The 20,720-nt window shown below is 32.7% G+C and overlaps 1 protein-coding gene across 2 annotated transcripts in view; it reads right to left on the bottom strand.

The window, feature by feature from the left end:
* Nucleotides 1-617: 617 nt before the first annotated feature.
* eng (endoglin) overlaps nucleotides 618-20,720 on the bottom strand; it is a 118,345-nt gene continuing 98,242 nt past the window's right edge. The window contains exons 12-15 of one of the 2 annotated variants that reach the window (XR_007424908.1): nucleotides 15,229-15,336; nucleotides 15,044-15,127; nucleotides 9,211-9,258; nucleotides 5,620-5,694 (exon numbers count right to left, since the gene is read on the bottom strand). Coding sequence is in view for 1 of the 2 variants with exons in the window: in XM_049465908.1 (XP_049321865.1) it covers nucleotides 5,573-5,694; nucleotides 9,211-9,258; nucleotides 15,229-15,336 (278 nt within the window). In the remaining variant the exon portion in view is untranslated. Of the gene's footprint in view, nucleotides 5,695-9,210; nucleotides 9,259-15,043; nucleotides 15,128-15,228; nucleotides 15,337-20,720 lie in introns of both variants that reach the window. The other variant, XM_049465908.1, reaches the window with a different exon arrangement.

Here is a 20,720-nt window from a genome sequence, read left to right as displayed (position 1 = left end):
CTGCTCAGATATGGCTTAAAGAAAAATATTTATTTGCTAAGAGACTGTAAATTAGTGAGTAAATTAGAGTAAATTCACTAGCGTTCAATAAAAATCGGCATACTTTATTTATTCTATTTATTGTATTCTTCATAAACAACTCTGGAAAAAAATAAAAGAGAGCTTAAAAATGAAGAGTTTCTTTGATTTTACCAAATTTAAAACCCCTGGAATATAATCAAGAGGAAGATGGATGATCACAAACCATCAAACCACCAAACTGAACTGCTTGAATTTTTGCACCAGGAGTAAAGCAGCATAAAGTTATCCAAAAGCAGTGTGTAAGACTGGTGGAGGAGAACATGATGCCAAGATGCATAAAAACTGTGATTAAAAACCACCAGGGTTATTCCACCAAATATTGATTTCTGAACTCTTAAAACTTTATGAATATGAACTTGTTTTCTTTGCATTTTTTGTTATTTCAGCCATTTCTCATTTTCTGTAAATAAATGCTCTAAATGAGAATATTTTTATTTGGAATTTGGGAGAAATGTTGTCTGTAGTTTATAGAATAAAACAACAATGTTCATTTTACTCAAACATAAACCTATAAATAGCAAAATCAGAGAAACTGATTCTTATTTTTTTTCCAGAGCTGTATATATTTATTACACTTTAAATGGGTTAATTAAACACTGGTGATTTTACTTGGGATGCTCCAGAGAAAAACACTGTTCAGAAATCAGATATAAAATACAAAAAACTGATATGATATGGATCGATCAAAGCCAACGTAAAAATAAAAACATACATAAAGATTTTTGTGACCAAAATAAAGATAAAAACAGTAAAACAGAGTATTGCACACATGCTCAAGTGGCATTTTTTTCTCCAAAATCATGATAAAACACATTTTTTTGACCTTCTGAATACAATTTTATACACAGCTATACACAAAAAATAAAAATAAAATATTGAAAGAAACATATAGTCCCAATTTATAGAATGTGTCTGTTAATAACTGCATTATTACACATTAATAATCAGTGTAATAACAATATCACTACTGTTTTCTTGTTTTCTGTAGCAACTGTTTGTTAATATTTTTTCTACTTACATAATTACACAAACATATATCTCAATATTTGTAAAATGTATTGTATTATTATATATTATAGTTTATAAATGTGTTATAAGCCGAGAATAACTGTATGTTGCTGTTTTACCTGTTTTTTATTATGTAATTGGATAATAAATCAAAATTGAAATTGATACACGTGTAATTACACAAAAACTCATCTTGCACTACTGTAATTAATGTAATTATCTCTAATTCAGTATTTATGCTGTTATTACACATATTATTAACATGTAACTACACAGTTATTACAGACACTTAATATAAAATTAGACCAAAAAAATGTTCTTCAAAAAATTGTCATAAAATTCACAAATAATCTCTTAATTATTGCTATAACGCTACACGATGAGGAGATACTTGGTTTAGGTTACTTGGTTTAACAGATCTGGGTTTGGTTTTTTATCTAAAAGCAGATTTTAAAAATGCTTTTAAGGAAACCGATCAATTCCCTGATCAGTATTTATAAAGCTGTAATCAAAAAGGAAAAAATACAAAAAATAAAATACAGTATAATAACAAGCTCAATCACAATCACATATCATCACTGTTGTAAGAGAACCTCACATTTTTTAAACATTTTTTTAAAAATTTTCTTTACATTTTTAACATTTTTTAACAGCAGTTGCCTTTACATGTTTATTAAAACATTAATGAACCAGTACAAAAAAATATATATATATTTAATGTGCTAAAAAGTGTTTATTTAGAAAATATATAGAAACATATTTTTTTGGCCTCATAAAGTACTTAATTCACATGAAAAACCCCATTAAAGTTTTTTTTTTTAAGTTACTAAAAATAACGGAAATTTCCCTTTTTTATTTAAAATTGATTTAAAAAATCTCTTTTGTATTTAATTAATCTGACTTTCATTTTATGCTTCATTATAAAGTTTAAAAGTCATTTTACAAAATTAATAATTTGTGTATTCATACTTTTATATAATCATAACATCTCTAACTTTTTGTGTCCTAACTTTTATTTATTTCCTTTAGTTTTTTTATTTCTATTTTTTTTCTTCACTTATTTCACCAAAAAAAATCAATTTGCTCAATTTAGGCTTTCTTAATTTTGTCTTTTTTAATTTTTTTCCCTTTTCTTTTGTTATATTTGTAATTTTCTCAGATTTACTCCCACCACCATGTTTAACAGATTTACGTTTTCCCTTTGTTTTATTTGCTCATATGTTCCTCTACTTTGGATCAAATATTATTATTATTTTTTTTAATTTCTTTCTAAATTAAAAACTTCAGCTATACTACAAAAATATGTGTCATCCTCAAACTACATCTAAATTAAAATAAAGATAGAATTATTTTATTTATTTTTAAATAATTTTTAATTGAATTTTCGAGGTTTTCTTACAACAGTGAGGAAACGTTTATTAGAGTTGATTAATTAACACAGATGATTTATTTCTCATTTTTAAAGCATATTTCATAAAAGCAAAATATTTATAAAGGTCACAAGAAAATTTCCAAAAAAATTAAAGAACACATTTTACATTTATACACACAGTTTATACTGGGTTCACTGGTGCGGTGCAACCGCGTACAGTCATTTACATAACGAAGTCCGGCTTACTATTATAAACATTATAAACATACATAGGAGGATTATAGCAATTACGGCTAATCTGGACATAGCAAAAAATTACACAATCACCAGGAGGACTGATCATCTAAATTTTTATATGAATGTTTTTTCATTTTTGATTCCAAAAACCTTAAAGTAATAGTATAATGTATTTTATCCTAATCTCTGAGTTTTATATCTGTACTATATGGTCAGTTTTAATGGGAAAAAATTTATATATATATATATATATATATTTTTTTTATGCATTTAGAGACTATAAAGCACTCAAAATTCACTGCAATTTTTTTGTTTCACTAAAACTTTAAAAATACTTGAAATATTAAGGTAAATATTTGTAGAAATTCTTTATTTGAAAATGGAAATACTATACTAGCTGTACAATTTATATTTTTTAGTATTTTCACAATGCAGACAATTTTAGGCTTAAAACTTAATTTTACATTGTTTTTGCTGCTTTAAAAACAAAAAATCTAACCTTTTTATGTATTTGACTCGAATCCTGGACACCAAGGGGGCATTATTATCATTATTATTATTGTTACATGTTAAATCATTGATTTCTGTTATATTAAAGTTATTAAAGTTAATATATTTTTTTAATATATTTTTGCATTGCAATTTTGTTATTGCTGTCTGTTATGTGTGGAAATCTATCCATCCATCCATCTATCAATCCATCCATGCTAAACAGATGTAATTTAAAACAATAGACTATGATAACTGACCATATGATACAGAATAAGCACATAAAATTGAGATAAAAACATTTAACATTTTTTTTTTCTTTTAATTAGATTTAAAACATGTATATCTGTTTCTGAGTCAGACTGTACAGTAATTTACAGTATAAATCTGAGAGAACCCTTCATTTATTTCTATATTTCTAATCAAAACCGTTCAAAACTGATATCTATAAAAATAATTGACAATCCACTTCTAAAACTAAAATTTTACAGTATATATATATATTTAAAATTACGTGGCAAGGCCCTAGCAACCTTCTGCAAGACCTGATGAACCACCACCACTGTTGATGTTGATGATCTTGATGCACGTGTTAAGAATACTCCCACCACCATGTTTAACAGATAAGGTGGAATGCTTTTGATCTTGGCCAGGATGTAAGGAATTATCTAGCTACATATTTAAGAATACTCCCACCACCATGTTTAACAGATTGACATATTTGGTATGCAGGAGATATAATATGATCTACCTGTAGATTTCAGAATACTCCCTCCACCATGTTTAACAGACGAGGTAAAATGGTTTAAGTATTGACCAATGAAAAGATCTACCAGTGGATGTCATAATACTCCCACCACCATGTTTAACAGATTGACTTCTTTGGTATGCATTGGATCTTGAGTAGGAGTTGTAGAAAGCTCTATTAGCAGATTTAAGAACACTCCCACCACCACGTTTAACAGATTTACTTGGTGGAATGGTTTGAATACTGACCTGGAAGTATGAAAAGATCTTTCTATACATTTCAGAAGACTCCCACCACCATGTTTAACATATGAGGTGGAATGGTTTAAATATTAACCAATGAAATGATCTACCAGTAGATTTCAGAACACTCCCACCACCATGTTTAACAGATGAGGTGGGATGCTTTTGATCTTGGGAAGAATGGGTGGAAATATCTACCAGCAGATTTAAGAACACTCCCACCACCATGTTTAGCAGATTGACTTCTTTGGTATGCTTTTGATCTTGGCCAGAAGATATGATACATTATACCTATAGATTTCATAACACTCCCACCACCATGTTTATCAGATAAGGTGGGATGCTTTTGATCTTCGCCAGGATTTAAGGAATTATCTAGCTACATATTTAGGAATACTCCCACCACCATGTTTAACAGATGATGTTGGATGCTTTTGATCTTGGCCAGGATGGAATGCTCTATGGAATGATCTAGCTCCATATGTAAGAATACTCCCACCACCATGTTTAACAGATTTACTTTTTTGACAGCTGTTTTGACTGGAAATTTCATACAGTAAATTAAGGGTTCTTTCAGACGTTTGCACAATGCAATGCATCAAAAAAAAAAAAAAAAAAACGGCACGATACATATTCCTGTAGCAAAATATGATTTCAAATATGATGCATTTCACAGAAAAACGGTAAGAAAAGGAACAACTACTTTTTTTTGCCTACATAAATTAAGAGGTAGCCTTTTCCCAAAGTTTTCCTTAAGTGTTTGAGGGGCAGCCATTCTTTAATGTAGTTTTACAAAACCATGCACTAAAAACTCTGTTTATTGGTTTATTGGTGGACTCTTCAACGCTGGGCTGTTTAACCCTTTTTGAATGGACGGGTGGTCTCGGGGTGGGCCGCCCCCTGCATGTGCAAGGCTCAGGCTGATTGGCCGGGCTGTAATTGGACGGTGACAGAGGGGCGAAACGAACGGTCCATCGTTTTAAGGCTCCCCTGAGTCGACCTTGAAGTCGTGGAATCTTATTGTGCCTCCGTCCGAGAGGCGCAATCTGTTGCGAAGAATGCGGCGAATTTCCTGTTAGTTCTTGGGAGATATGCTTTGTTTTTCCTGTCTCGGGAGCCTTTTCTTTTTTTTTTTCCCTGCTGACTTCCTGTTGCTGGGTGGCTGGAGAGGCGGGAGTTAAACGTCTCGGTTCAGGTTAACCCCCTGCTGCCCCCCAAAACCCTGAACCCAATCCACAGGTGCTACAGTGTTCTGGTCGAGAGATACGAGGACGAGGAGGTTGAGGAGGTTGGGGAGGTTGAAGAGGACAAAGGGGACGAGGGGGACAAGGGGGACAAGGGCGATAAGGACGAAACAGCAGGGCAGAGACAGCAGGCTTGGTGGTACGGCTCAGATCAGGCCATGCTGCTGGTGGGTGTGCTCTGGGTGCTGCCCATGCTGCCGTTGGCACTGCTGTTCTCAGAGGGTGAGGGGTTAGTTGGCACCGGCTGGCGCTTGTTCAGAGTACAGGGACATCCTGCAAGAATAAGAAAAAAGAAGTATTTAAGACAATTTGCTTGTATTCAAAGCATAATCACCAGTTTCACATATTCTCTAATGATGGCTAATGATGCCACTGTATCTTATATATACAGGGGTTGGACAATGAAACTGAAGCACCTGGTTTTAGAGCACAATAATGTATTGTGGTGACGGACAGTTTAGGTGGAAACAGGAGTTGAGTTGAGGTGCACATTGAATTCTGCGTGATTTGATCAGCCGTGGTTTTATGTTTTTTGGATACAATCCGGGTTAGCACCCGAACATCCCTTTCAGACAGCTTCCTCTTACAGCGTCCTCAGTTAATCCTGCTGGATGTGGTTGGTCCTTCTTGGTGGTATGCTGACATTACCCTGGATACCGTGGCTCTTGATGCTTCACAAAGACTTGCTGTCTTGATCACAGATGCTCCAGCAAGACTTGCACCAACAATTTGTCCTTATTTGATCTCTGGTATGTCACACAATAACATAATGTTGTGTGCATTACAATATTTAGAGCAGAACTGTGCTCTTACCCTGCTAATTGAACCTTCACACTCTGCTCTTACTGGTGCAATAATGTGCAATTAATGAAGATTGGCCACCAGGCTGCTCCAATTTAGACATGAAACCTCCCACACTAAAATTATGATAGGTGTTTCAGTTTCATTGTCCAACCCCTGTAGCTTCTAGCATCATGAACTTATATATACAGCTCTGTGAAAAAATAAGAGACTAAAAAAAAGATGACTTTCTTTGAATATACTCAAGAGGAAGATGGATTATCACAAGCCATCTAACCATCAAAGCTGATCTGCTTGAATTTTTGCAACAGGAGTGCGAAGCATAAAGGTATCCAAAAGCAGTGTGTAAGACTGGTGGAGGAGAACTTGATGCCAAGATGCATGAACAAAAACCTCCAAATATTGTTTTTTGAACTCTTAAAACTACTTTATGAATATGAACTCTGAAAGGTCTGAAAGCTCTGCATCTTTTTTGTTATTTCAGCCATTTCTCATTTTCTGTAAATAAATGCTCTAAATGACGATAATTTTATTTGGAATTTGGGAGAAATGTTGTCTGTAGTTTATAGAATAAAACAACAATGTTCATTTTACTCAAACATAAACCTATAAATAGCAAAATCAGAGAAACTGAGAAATCCAGAGCTGTATATCTACTACATGGACTAGAGTATTAGAACATCAGTGGCAGTTAGACAGTCACTCCACTCTAGAGCTGTGAGTCATCTACATTTCCTTGTTGAAGAAAGAAGGGGAAGGTTCAGTGGCTTGCAAAACCGGAATGAAAATGATACATGTTTTTTTAAGTTTTGTATCAAATAAAAAAGTATTCAACCCCTATATCAATCTTCAGTAGAGCCACCTTTCACTGCAATTGCAGCTGCAAGTCTTTTGGGGGTTTGTCTTCACCAGCTTTGAGCATCTAGAGACTTTAGAGATTTTTGCTCATTCTTCTTTATAAAACAGCCAGGTTTGAAAAGAGCGTCTGTGAACAGCAATTTTCACGTCTCTCCACAGAAGATCAATATGATTTAAAAATGGATCATTCTAACACATGAATATTATCTGATCTAAACCTTAAATGTATCTTTAGGTCATCGTCTTGCCCTGTATTTATCTCCATCCATCTTTCCATCAACTCTGACCAGCTTTCTAAATCTGTCCCTGCTGAAGAAAAAACAGGTAACACTTTCTTTGAATGTCATCTCTATAAGACTCTATAAACATGCTCATAACACATTATAATGCATTCCTAAGGCATTATAAACATGGCTATACATATTTATATAATATATAGTATAATTCATCATAGCCATGTTTATTATGCATCATGAACTGTGATTATAATGCATTAATAGCTGCGTTTATAACATGTTATACCTCAATACCAAGAAACTCAGTCCCTGCTTACAGAATGCATCATGACTAAAAAAGCTTCCAACTTATAAACACACCCTCAATAATCCTATAAATATATTTTTAACCACTCATAAATTATTCTTGTCTTGACTTTCATTGTAGGACTATATTATTAATGATGAAAGCTTATAATGTATTATGATCACAGGTCATAATGCTTAACAAACATGGCTCTAATGGGTTATGCATTTTTATAAACGTGTATAGCCATGTTTATAATGCCTTATCAATGCATTATAATATGTTATGAATGTGGTTATAGCGTCTCATAAAGATGACATTCATAGAAAGTGTTACCGAAAAACATCTCTACAGCATGATGCTGATGCTGCCACCACCATGTTTCACAGTGGGGATGATGGTGTGTTCAGGGTGATGAGCAGTGTTACTTTTCCACCACATATAGCACTTTATGCATTTAGGCCAAAAAGCACTTTTTGTCTTTCTTTCAACAATGTTTTTCTTTTTTTCCTCCAATAAAGTTCAGATTTGTGAAGTGCAGGACTTATAGATTCTCCCAACTGAGCTGTGGATATATATATATATATATATATATATATATATATATATATATATTTTTTTTTTTTTTACATGAAATCTCTATAAAATACATTACATTTGTTGGTTGTAAGGTGACAAAATGTAAAATGTAAAAAAAAGTTTGGTAACACTTTCTACGAATGTCATCTTTATTAGTCGCTATAACCACATTCATAACATATTATAATGCATTTATAAGGCATTATAAACATGGCTATAAATGTTTATAAAAATGCATATCCCATTATAGCCATGTTTGTTAAGCATTATGACCTGTGATCATAATACATTATAAGCTGTGCTTATAATATATATATATATATGTTAAAATAGTATATCTCTATCATTAATAATCTAGTCAAACAATAGAAGTCTGGCATTTTACTTAGAGCACACATAGACCTGTTATAATGCATTATAATTGACTATAATTAATATTATATTCAAGACAAGAATAATTTGAGGGGTTAAAAATATATTTATAGGATTATTTAGGGTGTGTTTATAAGTTAAGTTTATAAGCTTTTTTAGTCATGATACAGTCTGCAAGCAGGGACTGAGTTTCTTGGTATTGATGTATAACATGTTATAAACACAACTATTAATGCATTGCAATCACAGTTCATGATGTATAATAATAAACATGGCTATGATGAAGTATACTATATATTATATAAATATGTATAGCCATGTTTCTAATGCCTTATGAATGCATTATAATGTGTTATGAGCCTCTGTATGTACATTTTTAAATATAAGCCCCAGTAAATATGTAAACATAAGCCAATCAGACTGCACATTTTCCTTTTATTGTAATTGTAAAGTCTCTAAAGCTCAGTACTGTTCTGCAGCTCATGCTATTGTAGCTGTAAAGCGGGTAAAAGTGGATATATTAAACAGCAGACAGATGCTAAACAGCTTTTCCGTTAGTAAGCAGATGCTATCCTGCTGTAAAGAGTACGGAAAGGCCTGTTGCTGTGGTGTTAACGGCTGTGCTCAGGGTTCTTCCTGTCCGGTGGGCTTCTTTACCTGAGAGGAGGGTCCCTGTAGAGCCTATACCCAGAGCAGCAGGATATCCTGCAACATGCAGACACACACACACACAGTTACAATTACTCACATTGTACACACTGATTTATATATATATATACACACTCACACTTTCACTTACTATATCTGTATATATATCACTAACTTCTGACTGACTATTATACACTTAATATCTATATACTATATACTAGTGCATCTCAAAAACACTAAAATATCATTAAAAAAAGTTACTTTATTTCACTAATTCAGTTAAAAATGTGAAACTCATACAGAATATTATATAGATGTATTAAACACACAGAGTGATCTATTTTAAGTGTTTATTTCTTTTATTGTTGATGATTATGGCTAAAATCAGCGTCTCAGAAAAGAAGAATATTCTATAATACCAATTGGTACTTTTCGCAGTGTGGGCAGTGCGCCAAGTCCTGCTGGAAAATGAAATCCACATCTCCAAACCATCACTGATTTGTTGGTGGAAACTTCACACTAGACCTCGAGCAGTTTGGACTGTGTGTCTCTCCACTCTTCCTCCAGACTCTGATCCCTTGATTTACTTTAAATGAAATGTAAAATTTACTGATGATCAGTGATGGTTTGGGGATGCGGATTTCATTTTCCAGCAGGACTTGACACGCTGCCCACACTACAGCCAAAAGTAACAACTGGTCTTATATAATATTTAATTTTCGGAGACACTGATTTTTGGGTTTTAATTGGCTGTAAGCCATAATAATCAATCAACAATAAAAGAAATAAACACTTAAAATAGATCACTCTGTGTGTTTAATAAATCTATATAATATATGAGTTACATATTTTGAATTACTGAAATGTCAATGATATTTTTTTGAGTGCACTAGTATATGCACTAATACATATATATATATATATATATATATATATATAGGTTATAAATAGACCAAAAAAAAAAAATAAATGCATTGAATTTACTTGATTCAAATGAAAACGTGCTGAAATGAATTAGGAGTAACGGGGCTATTTTTTAAATGTTAGGAGAAGAAAGTTCAGATAATTGTGTGAAAAAACTGCAAACAGCACTTCTTATGTCTTTCTTTCAACAATAATTTTCTTCTTTCATTCTTCTATCAGATTTGTGGAGAGCCGGAATTATTATATTTTTTTTTATACTCCTGTTCCACCTGAGCTGTGGATCTCTGCAGCTCCTCCAGAGTGACCATGGGCCTCTCAGCTGTGCTTCTCTGAGCAGTGCTCTCCTTGCTGGATCTGTCAGTTTGTGTGGATCATGGCCATGTTCTGGTAGGTTTGTAGAAACACTTTTAGTAGAATACTTTTTCAGATGATAGATTTTTGGGTGATGGATTGTGGAACAGTGCTCTTTGGCATGCTTAAAACTTGGGATACGTTTTATATATATATATATATATATATATATATATATATATATATATATATATATATATATATAAATATATATATATATATATATATAACCGTTATAACCCAGCTTTAATCTTCTTCTCCACAACTTTATCTTTGTTCCTTCTTGTTCTTCATGATGCTGTTTGTTCACTAGTGTTCACTAGTGTTCTCCAACAAACCTTTACTGAGGTCGATACAGAACAGCTGTATTTATACTAAAGAGCCTCAATTACACACAGCTGTATTAACTCTATTAACTAATAAGTGATTTTGGTAACACTTTCTATGAATGTCATCTTTATTAGACTCTATAACCACATTCCTAACATATTATAATGCTTTCATTAGGCATTATAAACATGGCTATAAATGTTTATAAAAATGCATAACCCATTATAGCCATGTTTGTTAAGCTTTATGACCTGTGATTATAAATCATTATAAGCTGTGCTTATAATATATATGTTAAAATAGTATATCTCTATCATTAATAATCTAGTCCTACAATGAAAGTCTGACACTTTACTTAGAGCGCACAAAGACCTGTTATAATACATTATAATTGACTATAATTAATATTATATTCAAGACAAGAATAATTTATGAGTGGTTAAAAATATATTTATAGGATTATTTAGGGTGTGTTTATAAGTTGGAAGCTTTTTTAGTCATGATACAGTCTGTAAGCAGGGACTGAGTTTCTTGGTATTGATGTATAACATGTTATAAACACAGCTATTAATGCATTATAATCACAGTTCATGATGCATAATAAACATGGCTATGATGAATTATACATTTTTATAAATATACATAGCCATGTTTATAATGCCTTATAAATGCATTATAATGTGTTATGAGTATGTTTATAGAGTCTTATAGAGATGACATTCAAAGAAAGTGTTACCGTGATTTTGGTAACACTTCCTATGAACCTGTATTTATAATGCATTATGAATGCATTTATAATGCATTATATGACGTTCATAACACATTATAAACTACAAGTATAAGGGTTTATAAAGAAATGGCTTATAATGCCTTATAATATCTGTTCATAGGAACATTGTACAATGTAGTGTTGTAATGCACTATAATAACACAGATTTGGTATATTTTTTGTATAATGCATTAGTGTTTTCATATGCTTTTTAAATGTGAAGTAAATTTTACTATGCCTCACTGTAATGTCTTATAGAGCATTATGAGTGCTCTTTACTTGCTTTAAGTGAAGTGTCTTTTAAACGTGTTTTTAAACAAGTAAATGTTATTGCATTTGAAAACACACTTAACATAAAGCCAGTAAAGAGCACTCATAATGCTCTATAAGACATTACAGTGAGGCATAATAAAATTTACTTCACGTTTAAAATGCATGTGAAAACTCCCTTCACTTCACTTAAAGTCAGTAATGACTGTATATAAGGCTTTATAATGAGTTACACGCTTTGATAAAAGCTTAATTTGAGAAATCATAGCTGCATATTATAATGCATTATACCAGAATATACCAAATCTGTGTTATAGGTCATTACAACAATACATTGTACAATGTTCTCATGAACAGATATTACAAGGCATTATAAGCCATTTTTGTATAAACCCTTATACTTGTAGTTTATAATGTGTAATGAATGTCACTGTAAGTTATAAGGCATTATGCATGTCATATAATGGATTATGAATGCATTTATAATGCATTGTGAATACAGGGTTCATAGGAAGTGTAACTGTGATTTTTAAAGACAACTGATTGCACTGATTGATTGCACCAGAATATAGCAAATCTGTTATAGTGCATTACAACACTACATTGTACAATGTTTTCATGAACAGATATTATAAGGCATTATAAGCCATTTTTGTATAAACCCTTATACTTGTAGTTTATAATGTGTTATGAATGTCACTGTAAGTTATAAGGCATTATGCATGTCATATAATGGATTATGAATGCATTTATAATGCATTGTGAATACAGGGTTCATAGGAAGTGTAACCGTGATTTTTAAAGGCAACTGATTGCACTGATTGACTGATTGATTGCACCAGAATATCCCAAATCTGTGTTATAGTGCATTACAACACTACATTGTACAATGTTCTTATGAACAAATATTATGAGGCATTATAAGCAATTTTTGTATAAACCCTTATACTTGTAGTTTATAATGTGTAATGAATGTCGCTGTAAGTTATAAGGTATTATGCATGTCATATAAAGCATTATGAATGCATTTATAATGCATTATGAATACAGGGTTCATAGGAAGTGTAACCGTGATTTTTAAAGACAACTGATTGCACTGATTGATTGCACTGATTGACTGATTGATTGCACCAGAATATACCAAATCTGTTATAGTGCATTACAACACTACATTGTACAATGTTTTCATGAACAGATATTATAAGGCATTATAAGCCATTTTTGTATAAACCCTTATACTTGTAGTTTATAATGTGTTATGCATGTCGCTGTAAGTTATAAGGCATTATGCATGTCATATAATGGATTATGAATGCATTTATAATGCATTGTGAATACAGGGTTCATAGGAAGTGTAACTGTGATTTTTAAAGGCAACTGATTGCACTGATTGACTGATTGATTGCACCAGAATATCCCAAATCTGTGTTATAGTGCATTACAACACTACATTGTACAATGTTCTTATGAACAGATATTATAAGGCATTATAAGCAATTTTTGTATAAACCCTTATACTTGTAGTTTATAATGTGTAATGAATGTCGATGTAAGTTAAAAGGTATTATGCATGTCATATAATGCATTATGAATGCATTTATAATGCATTATGAATACAGGGTTCATAGGAAGTGTAACCGTGATTTTTAAAGACAACTGATTGCACTGATTGATTGCACTGATTGACTGATTGATTCCACCAGAATATACCAAATCTGTTATAGTGCATTACAACACTACATTGTACAATGTTTTCATGAACAGATATTATAAGGCATTATAAGCCATTTTTGTATAAACCCTTATACTTGTAGTTTATAATGTGTTATGAATGTCACTGTAAGTTATAAGGCATTATGCATGTCATATAATGGATTATGAATGCATTTATAATGCATTGTGAATACAGGGTTCATAGGAAGTGTAACCGTGATTTTTAAAGGCAACTGATTGCACTGATTGACTGATTGATTGCACCAGAATATCCCAAATCTGTGTTATAGTGCATTACAACACTACATTGTACAATGTTCTTATGAACAGATATTATAAGGCATTATAAGCAATTTTTGTATAAACCCTTATACTTGTAGTTTATAATGTGTAATGAATGTCGATGTAAGTTAAAAGGTATTTTATGCATGTCATATAATGCATTATGAATGCATTTATAATGCATTATGAATACAGGGTTCATAGGAAGTGTAACCGTGATTTTTAAAGGCAACTGATTGCACTGATTGATTGCACTGATTGACTGATTGAGTGCACCAGAATATACCAAATCTGTGTTATAGTGCATTACAACACTACATTGTACAATGTTCTTATGAACAGATATTATAAGGCATTATAAGCAATTTTTGTATAAACCCTTATACTTGTAGTTTATAATGTGTAATGAATGTCGATGTAAGTTAAAAGGTATTATGCATGTCATATAATGCATTATGAATGCATTTATAATGCATTATGAATACAGGGTTCATAGGAAGTGTAACCGTGATTTTTAAAGGCAACTGATTGCACTGATTGATTGCACTGATTGACTGATTGAGTGCACCAGAATATCCCAAATCTGTGTTATAGTGCATTACAACACTACATTGTACAATGTTCTTATGAACAGATATTATAAGGCATTATAAGCAATTTTTGTATAAACCCTTATACTTGTAGTTTATAATGTGTAATGAATGTCGATGTAAGTTAAAAGGTATTATGCATGTCATATAATGCATTATGGATGCATTTATAATGCATTATGAATACAGGGTTCATAGGAAGTGTTACCATGATTTGTATTCAGGGGTTTTGGAGGAAAAGGTTGAATACTTTTTACTATTTTTACAATGTAAGGAGTAGAAAGTTCAGATAATTGTGTTAAAATGTAAAATAATTACTCCAGTAAAGTATAGATAACCTACATTTCTACTTAAGTAAGAAAACGAAGTATTTGTCCTTTGATAGCAATGTAGTATGAGGACCATAGTTAAAATGCTAACACTGTAGTAGTGATGCGAGACAATGGATTTCTAATTCACACATTTGAATCGTGCAAAATTCAATGCATTACTTTATCAATTTTACAACAAATCCTGTTTTTCCCACTCTAAAGAACAAAGGATAACTAAAAAAAAAGTCTGTGTGTGAATAAAACCATGGTCCATGGTTTAAAAATGCTTACTGTTACTTAACTGTTTCATCTTATTTCTAGTGGAAAATCATCTCGAGGCTTGTTTAGGTCGCCCTCGCCGCCCTTTATTCCTCTTCCCTCATAAGCTAAAGGAGCAGAGATCAGCTCGCTCAACACGCTACCAAACACGCTTTCACCACATATCTCATACTGTAAAATACGCCAGTGCACAGATAGGGGGCGCTACCTGTTCGGATCTTGATGAACCAGAGGGCGCCGATGAGCAGAACCCCGATCAGAAATCCTCCGAACGCGATGCCCAGAACCGACGGCAGGCCGAACTGAAAGCACGTATCTGAAAAACAGAGGAGAAAATGATGTTTTTATAAATAAAATAATAAAAATAAAACTTGAGAAAAAACATATTATTTAACATATTATTAATACAATTAATATAGCTTAATATAGCAAATCTAATAGAAAGACATAAAACTTAGTAAAAATGACTAATTTCAGACTAGTAAGACATGTCAGTTAAATCAAAATGTAACATTTAATGTCGGTAACCTAAATTGTACATTTATTATATATTTGTTTATAGTAAATGAATCCAATCCTTGCAACACACTGACAAATATATCCTCAATAAATTTTACAGTATGTGCTTTTAAGAGAAGATTCCCTCCCAAAAAACATGAAAAAAACATAAAATAAATAAAAATAAATAAAACTCTATATACTGAGCATTTATTTGCAGAAAATGAGAAATGACTGAGCTTTCAGACCTCAAATAATACAAAGAAAACAACAAGTTCATATTCATAAAGTTTTAAGAGTTCAGAAATGATTAATTTGGTGGAATAACCCTGTGTTTTTTTTATGCATCTTGGCATCATGTTCTCCTCCACCAGTCTTACACACTGCTTTTGGATAACTTTATGCTGCTTTACTCCTGGTGCAAAAATTCAAGCAGTTCAGTTTGGTGGTTTGATGGTTTGTGATCATCCATCTTCCTCTTGATTATATTCCAATACATTTTAACTGTTATATTAATGTGATATCAAAATATATTTTTTAAGCATTTTACCAATGCAGTAATTTAATTTACATTCTAAGAAGTTACATGATACATTGTACTTTAATTGAGACACTGTAACGGTTTATGAAAAATGTACAAAAGTATATTTGGAAACATGTATTTTAGAAGTATACTGAATTGCATTAAACTGAAAGTGTACTTCATAGTAGTCTATTAATATACTTTTAATATATTTTAAGTATATATATATATTTTTTTTTCGGTATATTTACAGCATACTTAGACGTTTCTCAATATATTTTAACTACATTTAAGTACATTAGTATTTTTTGCCAGGCCAGTCAGTCCACCTACAGGCTACCTTAGATAAACTTGGAATTATATATCATGATTACCAGTCTGCCCTTAATGTTGTAGGCTGTAAGAGCAAGTATACAGTATTTTAACCATTTATCTGCAGCTGGAGGAACATTATCTCGGGTTTAACCTGGTCTAAAAGCTGTGTTTTATTTCGTATCATCGCTGTAGTGCAGCTGTGTACTGAGAGGACAGTGTTAGAGGACACTGTGGACTATCTGTAAGCACAATGTCCTCCCTGAGGAGCGTCCCACAGCTCCTGACTGATCACTGTCCTTCCTGCACCTGCAGAGGACAAACCCAGCACCAGCTACCCGCTGTGTTCCTTTATTCTTCATACACCCTTTTATTCCTCTGTACATTTAAAATTATTAATAAAAAATTAAAAAATACTAATTTTTAAGTATTTTCAAGCCCATCCCCAAATGTTTGCATTAAATATACACAATTAATCTAATATTTAATCATTATTACGTTAATATTTAGGTCATATAGACATAGACAACTCATAGAATAAAGGCTACAAAGGATACAAATAAAACATTTCCTAATAATTGAGCTACAAATAATGATGCTTATGGAGGGGAAAAACATGTACTCCAATACTCCTGATACAAAAATATTATTATTGTTCATTACAGCCAATCAGTACACAGGTGTTTATATTATAATAACCTTACTATAATGATAATAACTCAATTTAATAACATTTTTTCACTTGGTCCAAACCACATCTTACAATAGAAGCTATTCTACACTGTAAATCCACAATTTGAATGAACTCAAATAAATAAAGTATATTTTATGTATTTTTTAAGGATATTTCCAAATATGACTCAATGACTTTGAGTTGAAACAAATTACTAATATGTGAATTTAGTCTGTTAATTCTGTTACTACACTTAAAAATGATGAGTTTCTTTGATTTTTTCCAAATTGAAAATCTGGAAATATGAAATTTAATCAAGAGGAAGAAGGATGATCACAAACCATCAAACCACCAAACTGAACTGCTTGAATTTTTGCAGCAGGAGTAAAGCAGCATAAAGTTATCCAAAAGCAGTGTGTAAGACTGGTGGAGGAGTGGTTTTCCAGCAAAAAATATGGTGTTTAGCTTCAGTGTTTAGCTTTCATCTGCAATTTGTGCATTTATTCCTCAATTTTTTCAATGGTTTGAGCAATCACTGATCACTGATCAATGGACACTTAGTAAATTAATGAGGACTTACATTATTAAAAGGCTACATTTACAGTCATTTATATTTTTACAGTTTAAAAATTAAGTTAATTCACAAATCCACCGATAATTTGTATTTAATATTAAGATTTAATTAATAGAGATATCAAATTTAATGGGCTTGTTGGTTAATTGGTGCTTCTAGGGATGATGCATTGGCCCCAGCTGTAATCTGATTGGTCCACTGAAATGCCTCTGACCTGCCACTAATTTTGTCTATCTGTAATGTATAAATGCAAATAGAAATTGGTAAGGGGAGTTTTTGTTATATTAGTTAATTTTGTGCCAAAAGTAAAAAAAAAAAAATGCAGATTATAGACATATAGAAACAAACGAGTGATTCCAAAAGTAAAAGACTTTAGCGGCAAAATCTAATAAAAAACACAAACAAAAAACACAAAAATTAAAATTAAAATTAAAGACTGGTAAAATCTTTTAAAAAAATATTTTTCATATATATTTGAAATATTCAATATCATTGTTATTATTACCTCTACTATTAATTAGCTTACTACGAACAACATAAAAATAATAAAATATTGTCATTTAGAGCATTTATTTGCAGAAAATGAGAAATGGCTGAAATAACCACAAAAAAAGACACAGAGCTTTTAGACCTCAAATAATGCAAAGAAAACAAGTTCATATTCATAAAGTTTTAAGAGTTCAGAAATCAATATTTGGTGGAATAACCCTGGTTGGTTTTTAATCACAGTTTTTTTCATGCATAATGACATCATGTTCTCCTCCACCAGTCTTACACACTGCTTTTGGATAACTTTATGCTGCTTTACTCCTGGTGCAAAAATTCAAGCAGTTCAGTTTGGTGGTTTGATGATCAGCTTGTGATCATACATCTTCCTCTTGATTATATTCCAGAGGTTTTCAAGTTGGTAAAATCAAAGAAACTCATCATTTTTAAGTGGTATCTTATTTTTTTCTGTGTACCTGTACTGAGCAATGACAGTAAAGTTGTATCTATCTATATATCTATAGATATATATAAGTTTAGAAAAAAACTTTTTTAAATTTTACATTACATGTAGGTGTAATGCATGTATATTATATTCGTTATATATTCAATGTATAAGCTATATGAATATTAAGGAGCCTTGATGGCCCTTTACTCACCCCTGGAAAGTTAAAATATTACTTATTTTGGGTTATTTTTGGCTATTTTTCATTTTTAACCCAGAAACTCCATCCTGGAGCATTTGTCAGTCCCTGTGGTGTTACACGGTGCTTACGAATTCACATTGTCCGATTATCCCGTCTGCAGAAAATCGAGGATGCGAATGTTTGTGAAACATGATGTCCTGAACACTACTGAAGATCTCCCGGGGTTTTCGTGCCTCAGCTCAGGTCTGGTTTATTTTATAACACCCCGCACTCTTTGTTTTTCTACCCCAACACAGCGCCTCTCCAGACAACCCAGTTATTTGCGTCGAAACTCAAAGCTGAGCAAACAGAGGCAGGAAGCGATGGAGCAGGTGGCCGGGGGGAGATGAACTCCAAGTCCCAGCAGCCCCTCCAAACAGGAAGGATAACCCTGGGGGAGTCACGTCCTGCCTGACACCACTCCACCCTCAACACCAGCACATCCTAACGCCATCAGTACAGTACTTTTCCAGACGCCTCTGGAGTTCTCTGGAAGACTTACACAATTTACCCAATTATGACAAAAGTCTTAGCCTGACTTGTTGGCTACATTTAAGCAATAGAACACAAGAGGGAGTGTGTTATCACGAATAAAATCATGGCTATGAATTGGTTGTAGGCGATAATTTAGTTTATTCGCGAGTGTTCTATTGCTTTTATACAACAGTATTTTCCTTTTACAAAATGAATAAAGAAAATAAATCAAAGAACCTTAAGAACCTCAAAAAATTGACAAATAAGCAACAGCTTATTTGCATAAAAGTGGCAGAGCCCTTAAACGGCTCATTCTGAAAGAGACTGAAACTGATAAGAATAAACTGGTGAAAGAAATAAAGCTCTTTATGTGAAAGAACCTCATAAACATGTTTTGATAACATGATTTGAATGCAACAATAAGTATCTGACTGTTTCCAGGTTTAATCATCCACCACTGATGGCTAACCACTACTTCCAGTAAAGTCGCGAATTAATAAAAGTACTGGAAAAGGCGACAAAAAGCCTGAGAGAGTCCCGTCTGTCCGTGATTAAAACCTAGAGCTAAACCAATGAAGCCAAGTCCTCCAGAGCAGCTAAAATTGAGAATAGAACCACCCTGGCATCACACATCAACCCCCACCAGAACCCCACCCACTAGATCAGTTGAAGAAATGACATTTGGGTCTGCTGGTTGAGAATCTCAGACACCAGAAATCAGGATTAGCCAGCAGACTTCGTCTGAGGGAGGGATCTGTACCTACTGTTTTGAGCTTTTATTGAAGTTAAGCATGAACTAGCTTGTCCGTGTTTTGCCATTAAGCACAAGCTAACATTAGCGTGTGGAAAACACTCGGTGTAAATATGGGCCGTGACCAGCAACAGCTTATTTGCATAAAAGTGACAGAGCCCGTACCCAGAATTTTCTGCAAAGAACTCCATGAACATGTTTTGATGACATGATTTGAATGCAACAAATAAGGCGACTGTATCAAGTTTTGATCATCCGCCACTGTTGGCTAACCCCTACTTCCAGTAAAGTCGTGAATCGATAAAGCTACTGGAAGAGAATAGAACCACCCTGGCATCACCCATCAAGCAATGCCAGAAATTACTCTGCTGGTTAAGAAATTCAGACAGTACACAGCAGTAAGCAGACTTTGTCTGAGGGAGGGATCTGTACCTACTGTTCTGTGCTTCTATCGCAGTTAAGCAGGAACTAGCTTGTTTGTGTTTTGCCATTTCGCACAAGTTAACATTAATATGTGGAAAGAATTATATGATTTGAATGCAACAATAAATCGACTGTATTCAGGTTTAATCATCCACCACTGTTGGCTAATCGCTACTTCCAGTAAAGTTGTGAAGCGATTAAGGTACTGAAAAATGCAACGGAGAGCCCGAGTGAGTCCTGTAGGTTCGTGATTCAAACCTAGCGCTAAACCACTGAAGCCACGTCCTCCTGAGTGGCTAA

This window comes from Astyanax mexicanus, chromosome 1, assembly GCF_023375975.1.
Source record: "Astyanax mexicanus isolate ESR-SI-001 chromosome 1, AstMex3_surface, whole genome shotgun sequence".
In the NCBI taxonomy this organism is placed as follows: domain Eukaryota; kingdom Metazoa; phylum Chordata; class Actinopteri; order Characiformes; family Acestrorhamphidae; genus Astyanax; species Astyanax mexicanus.
This window is presented reverse-complemented; position numbering and strand designations above follow the sequence as displayed.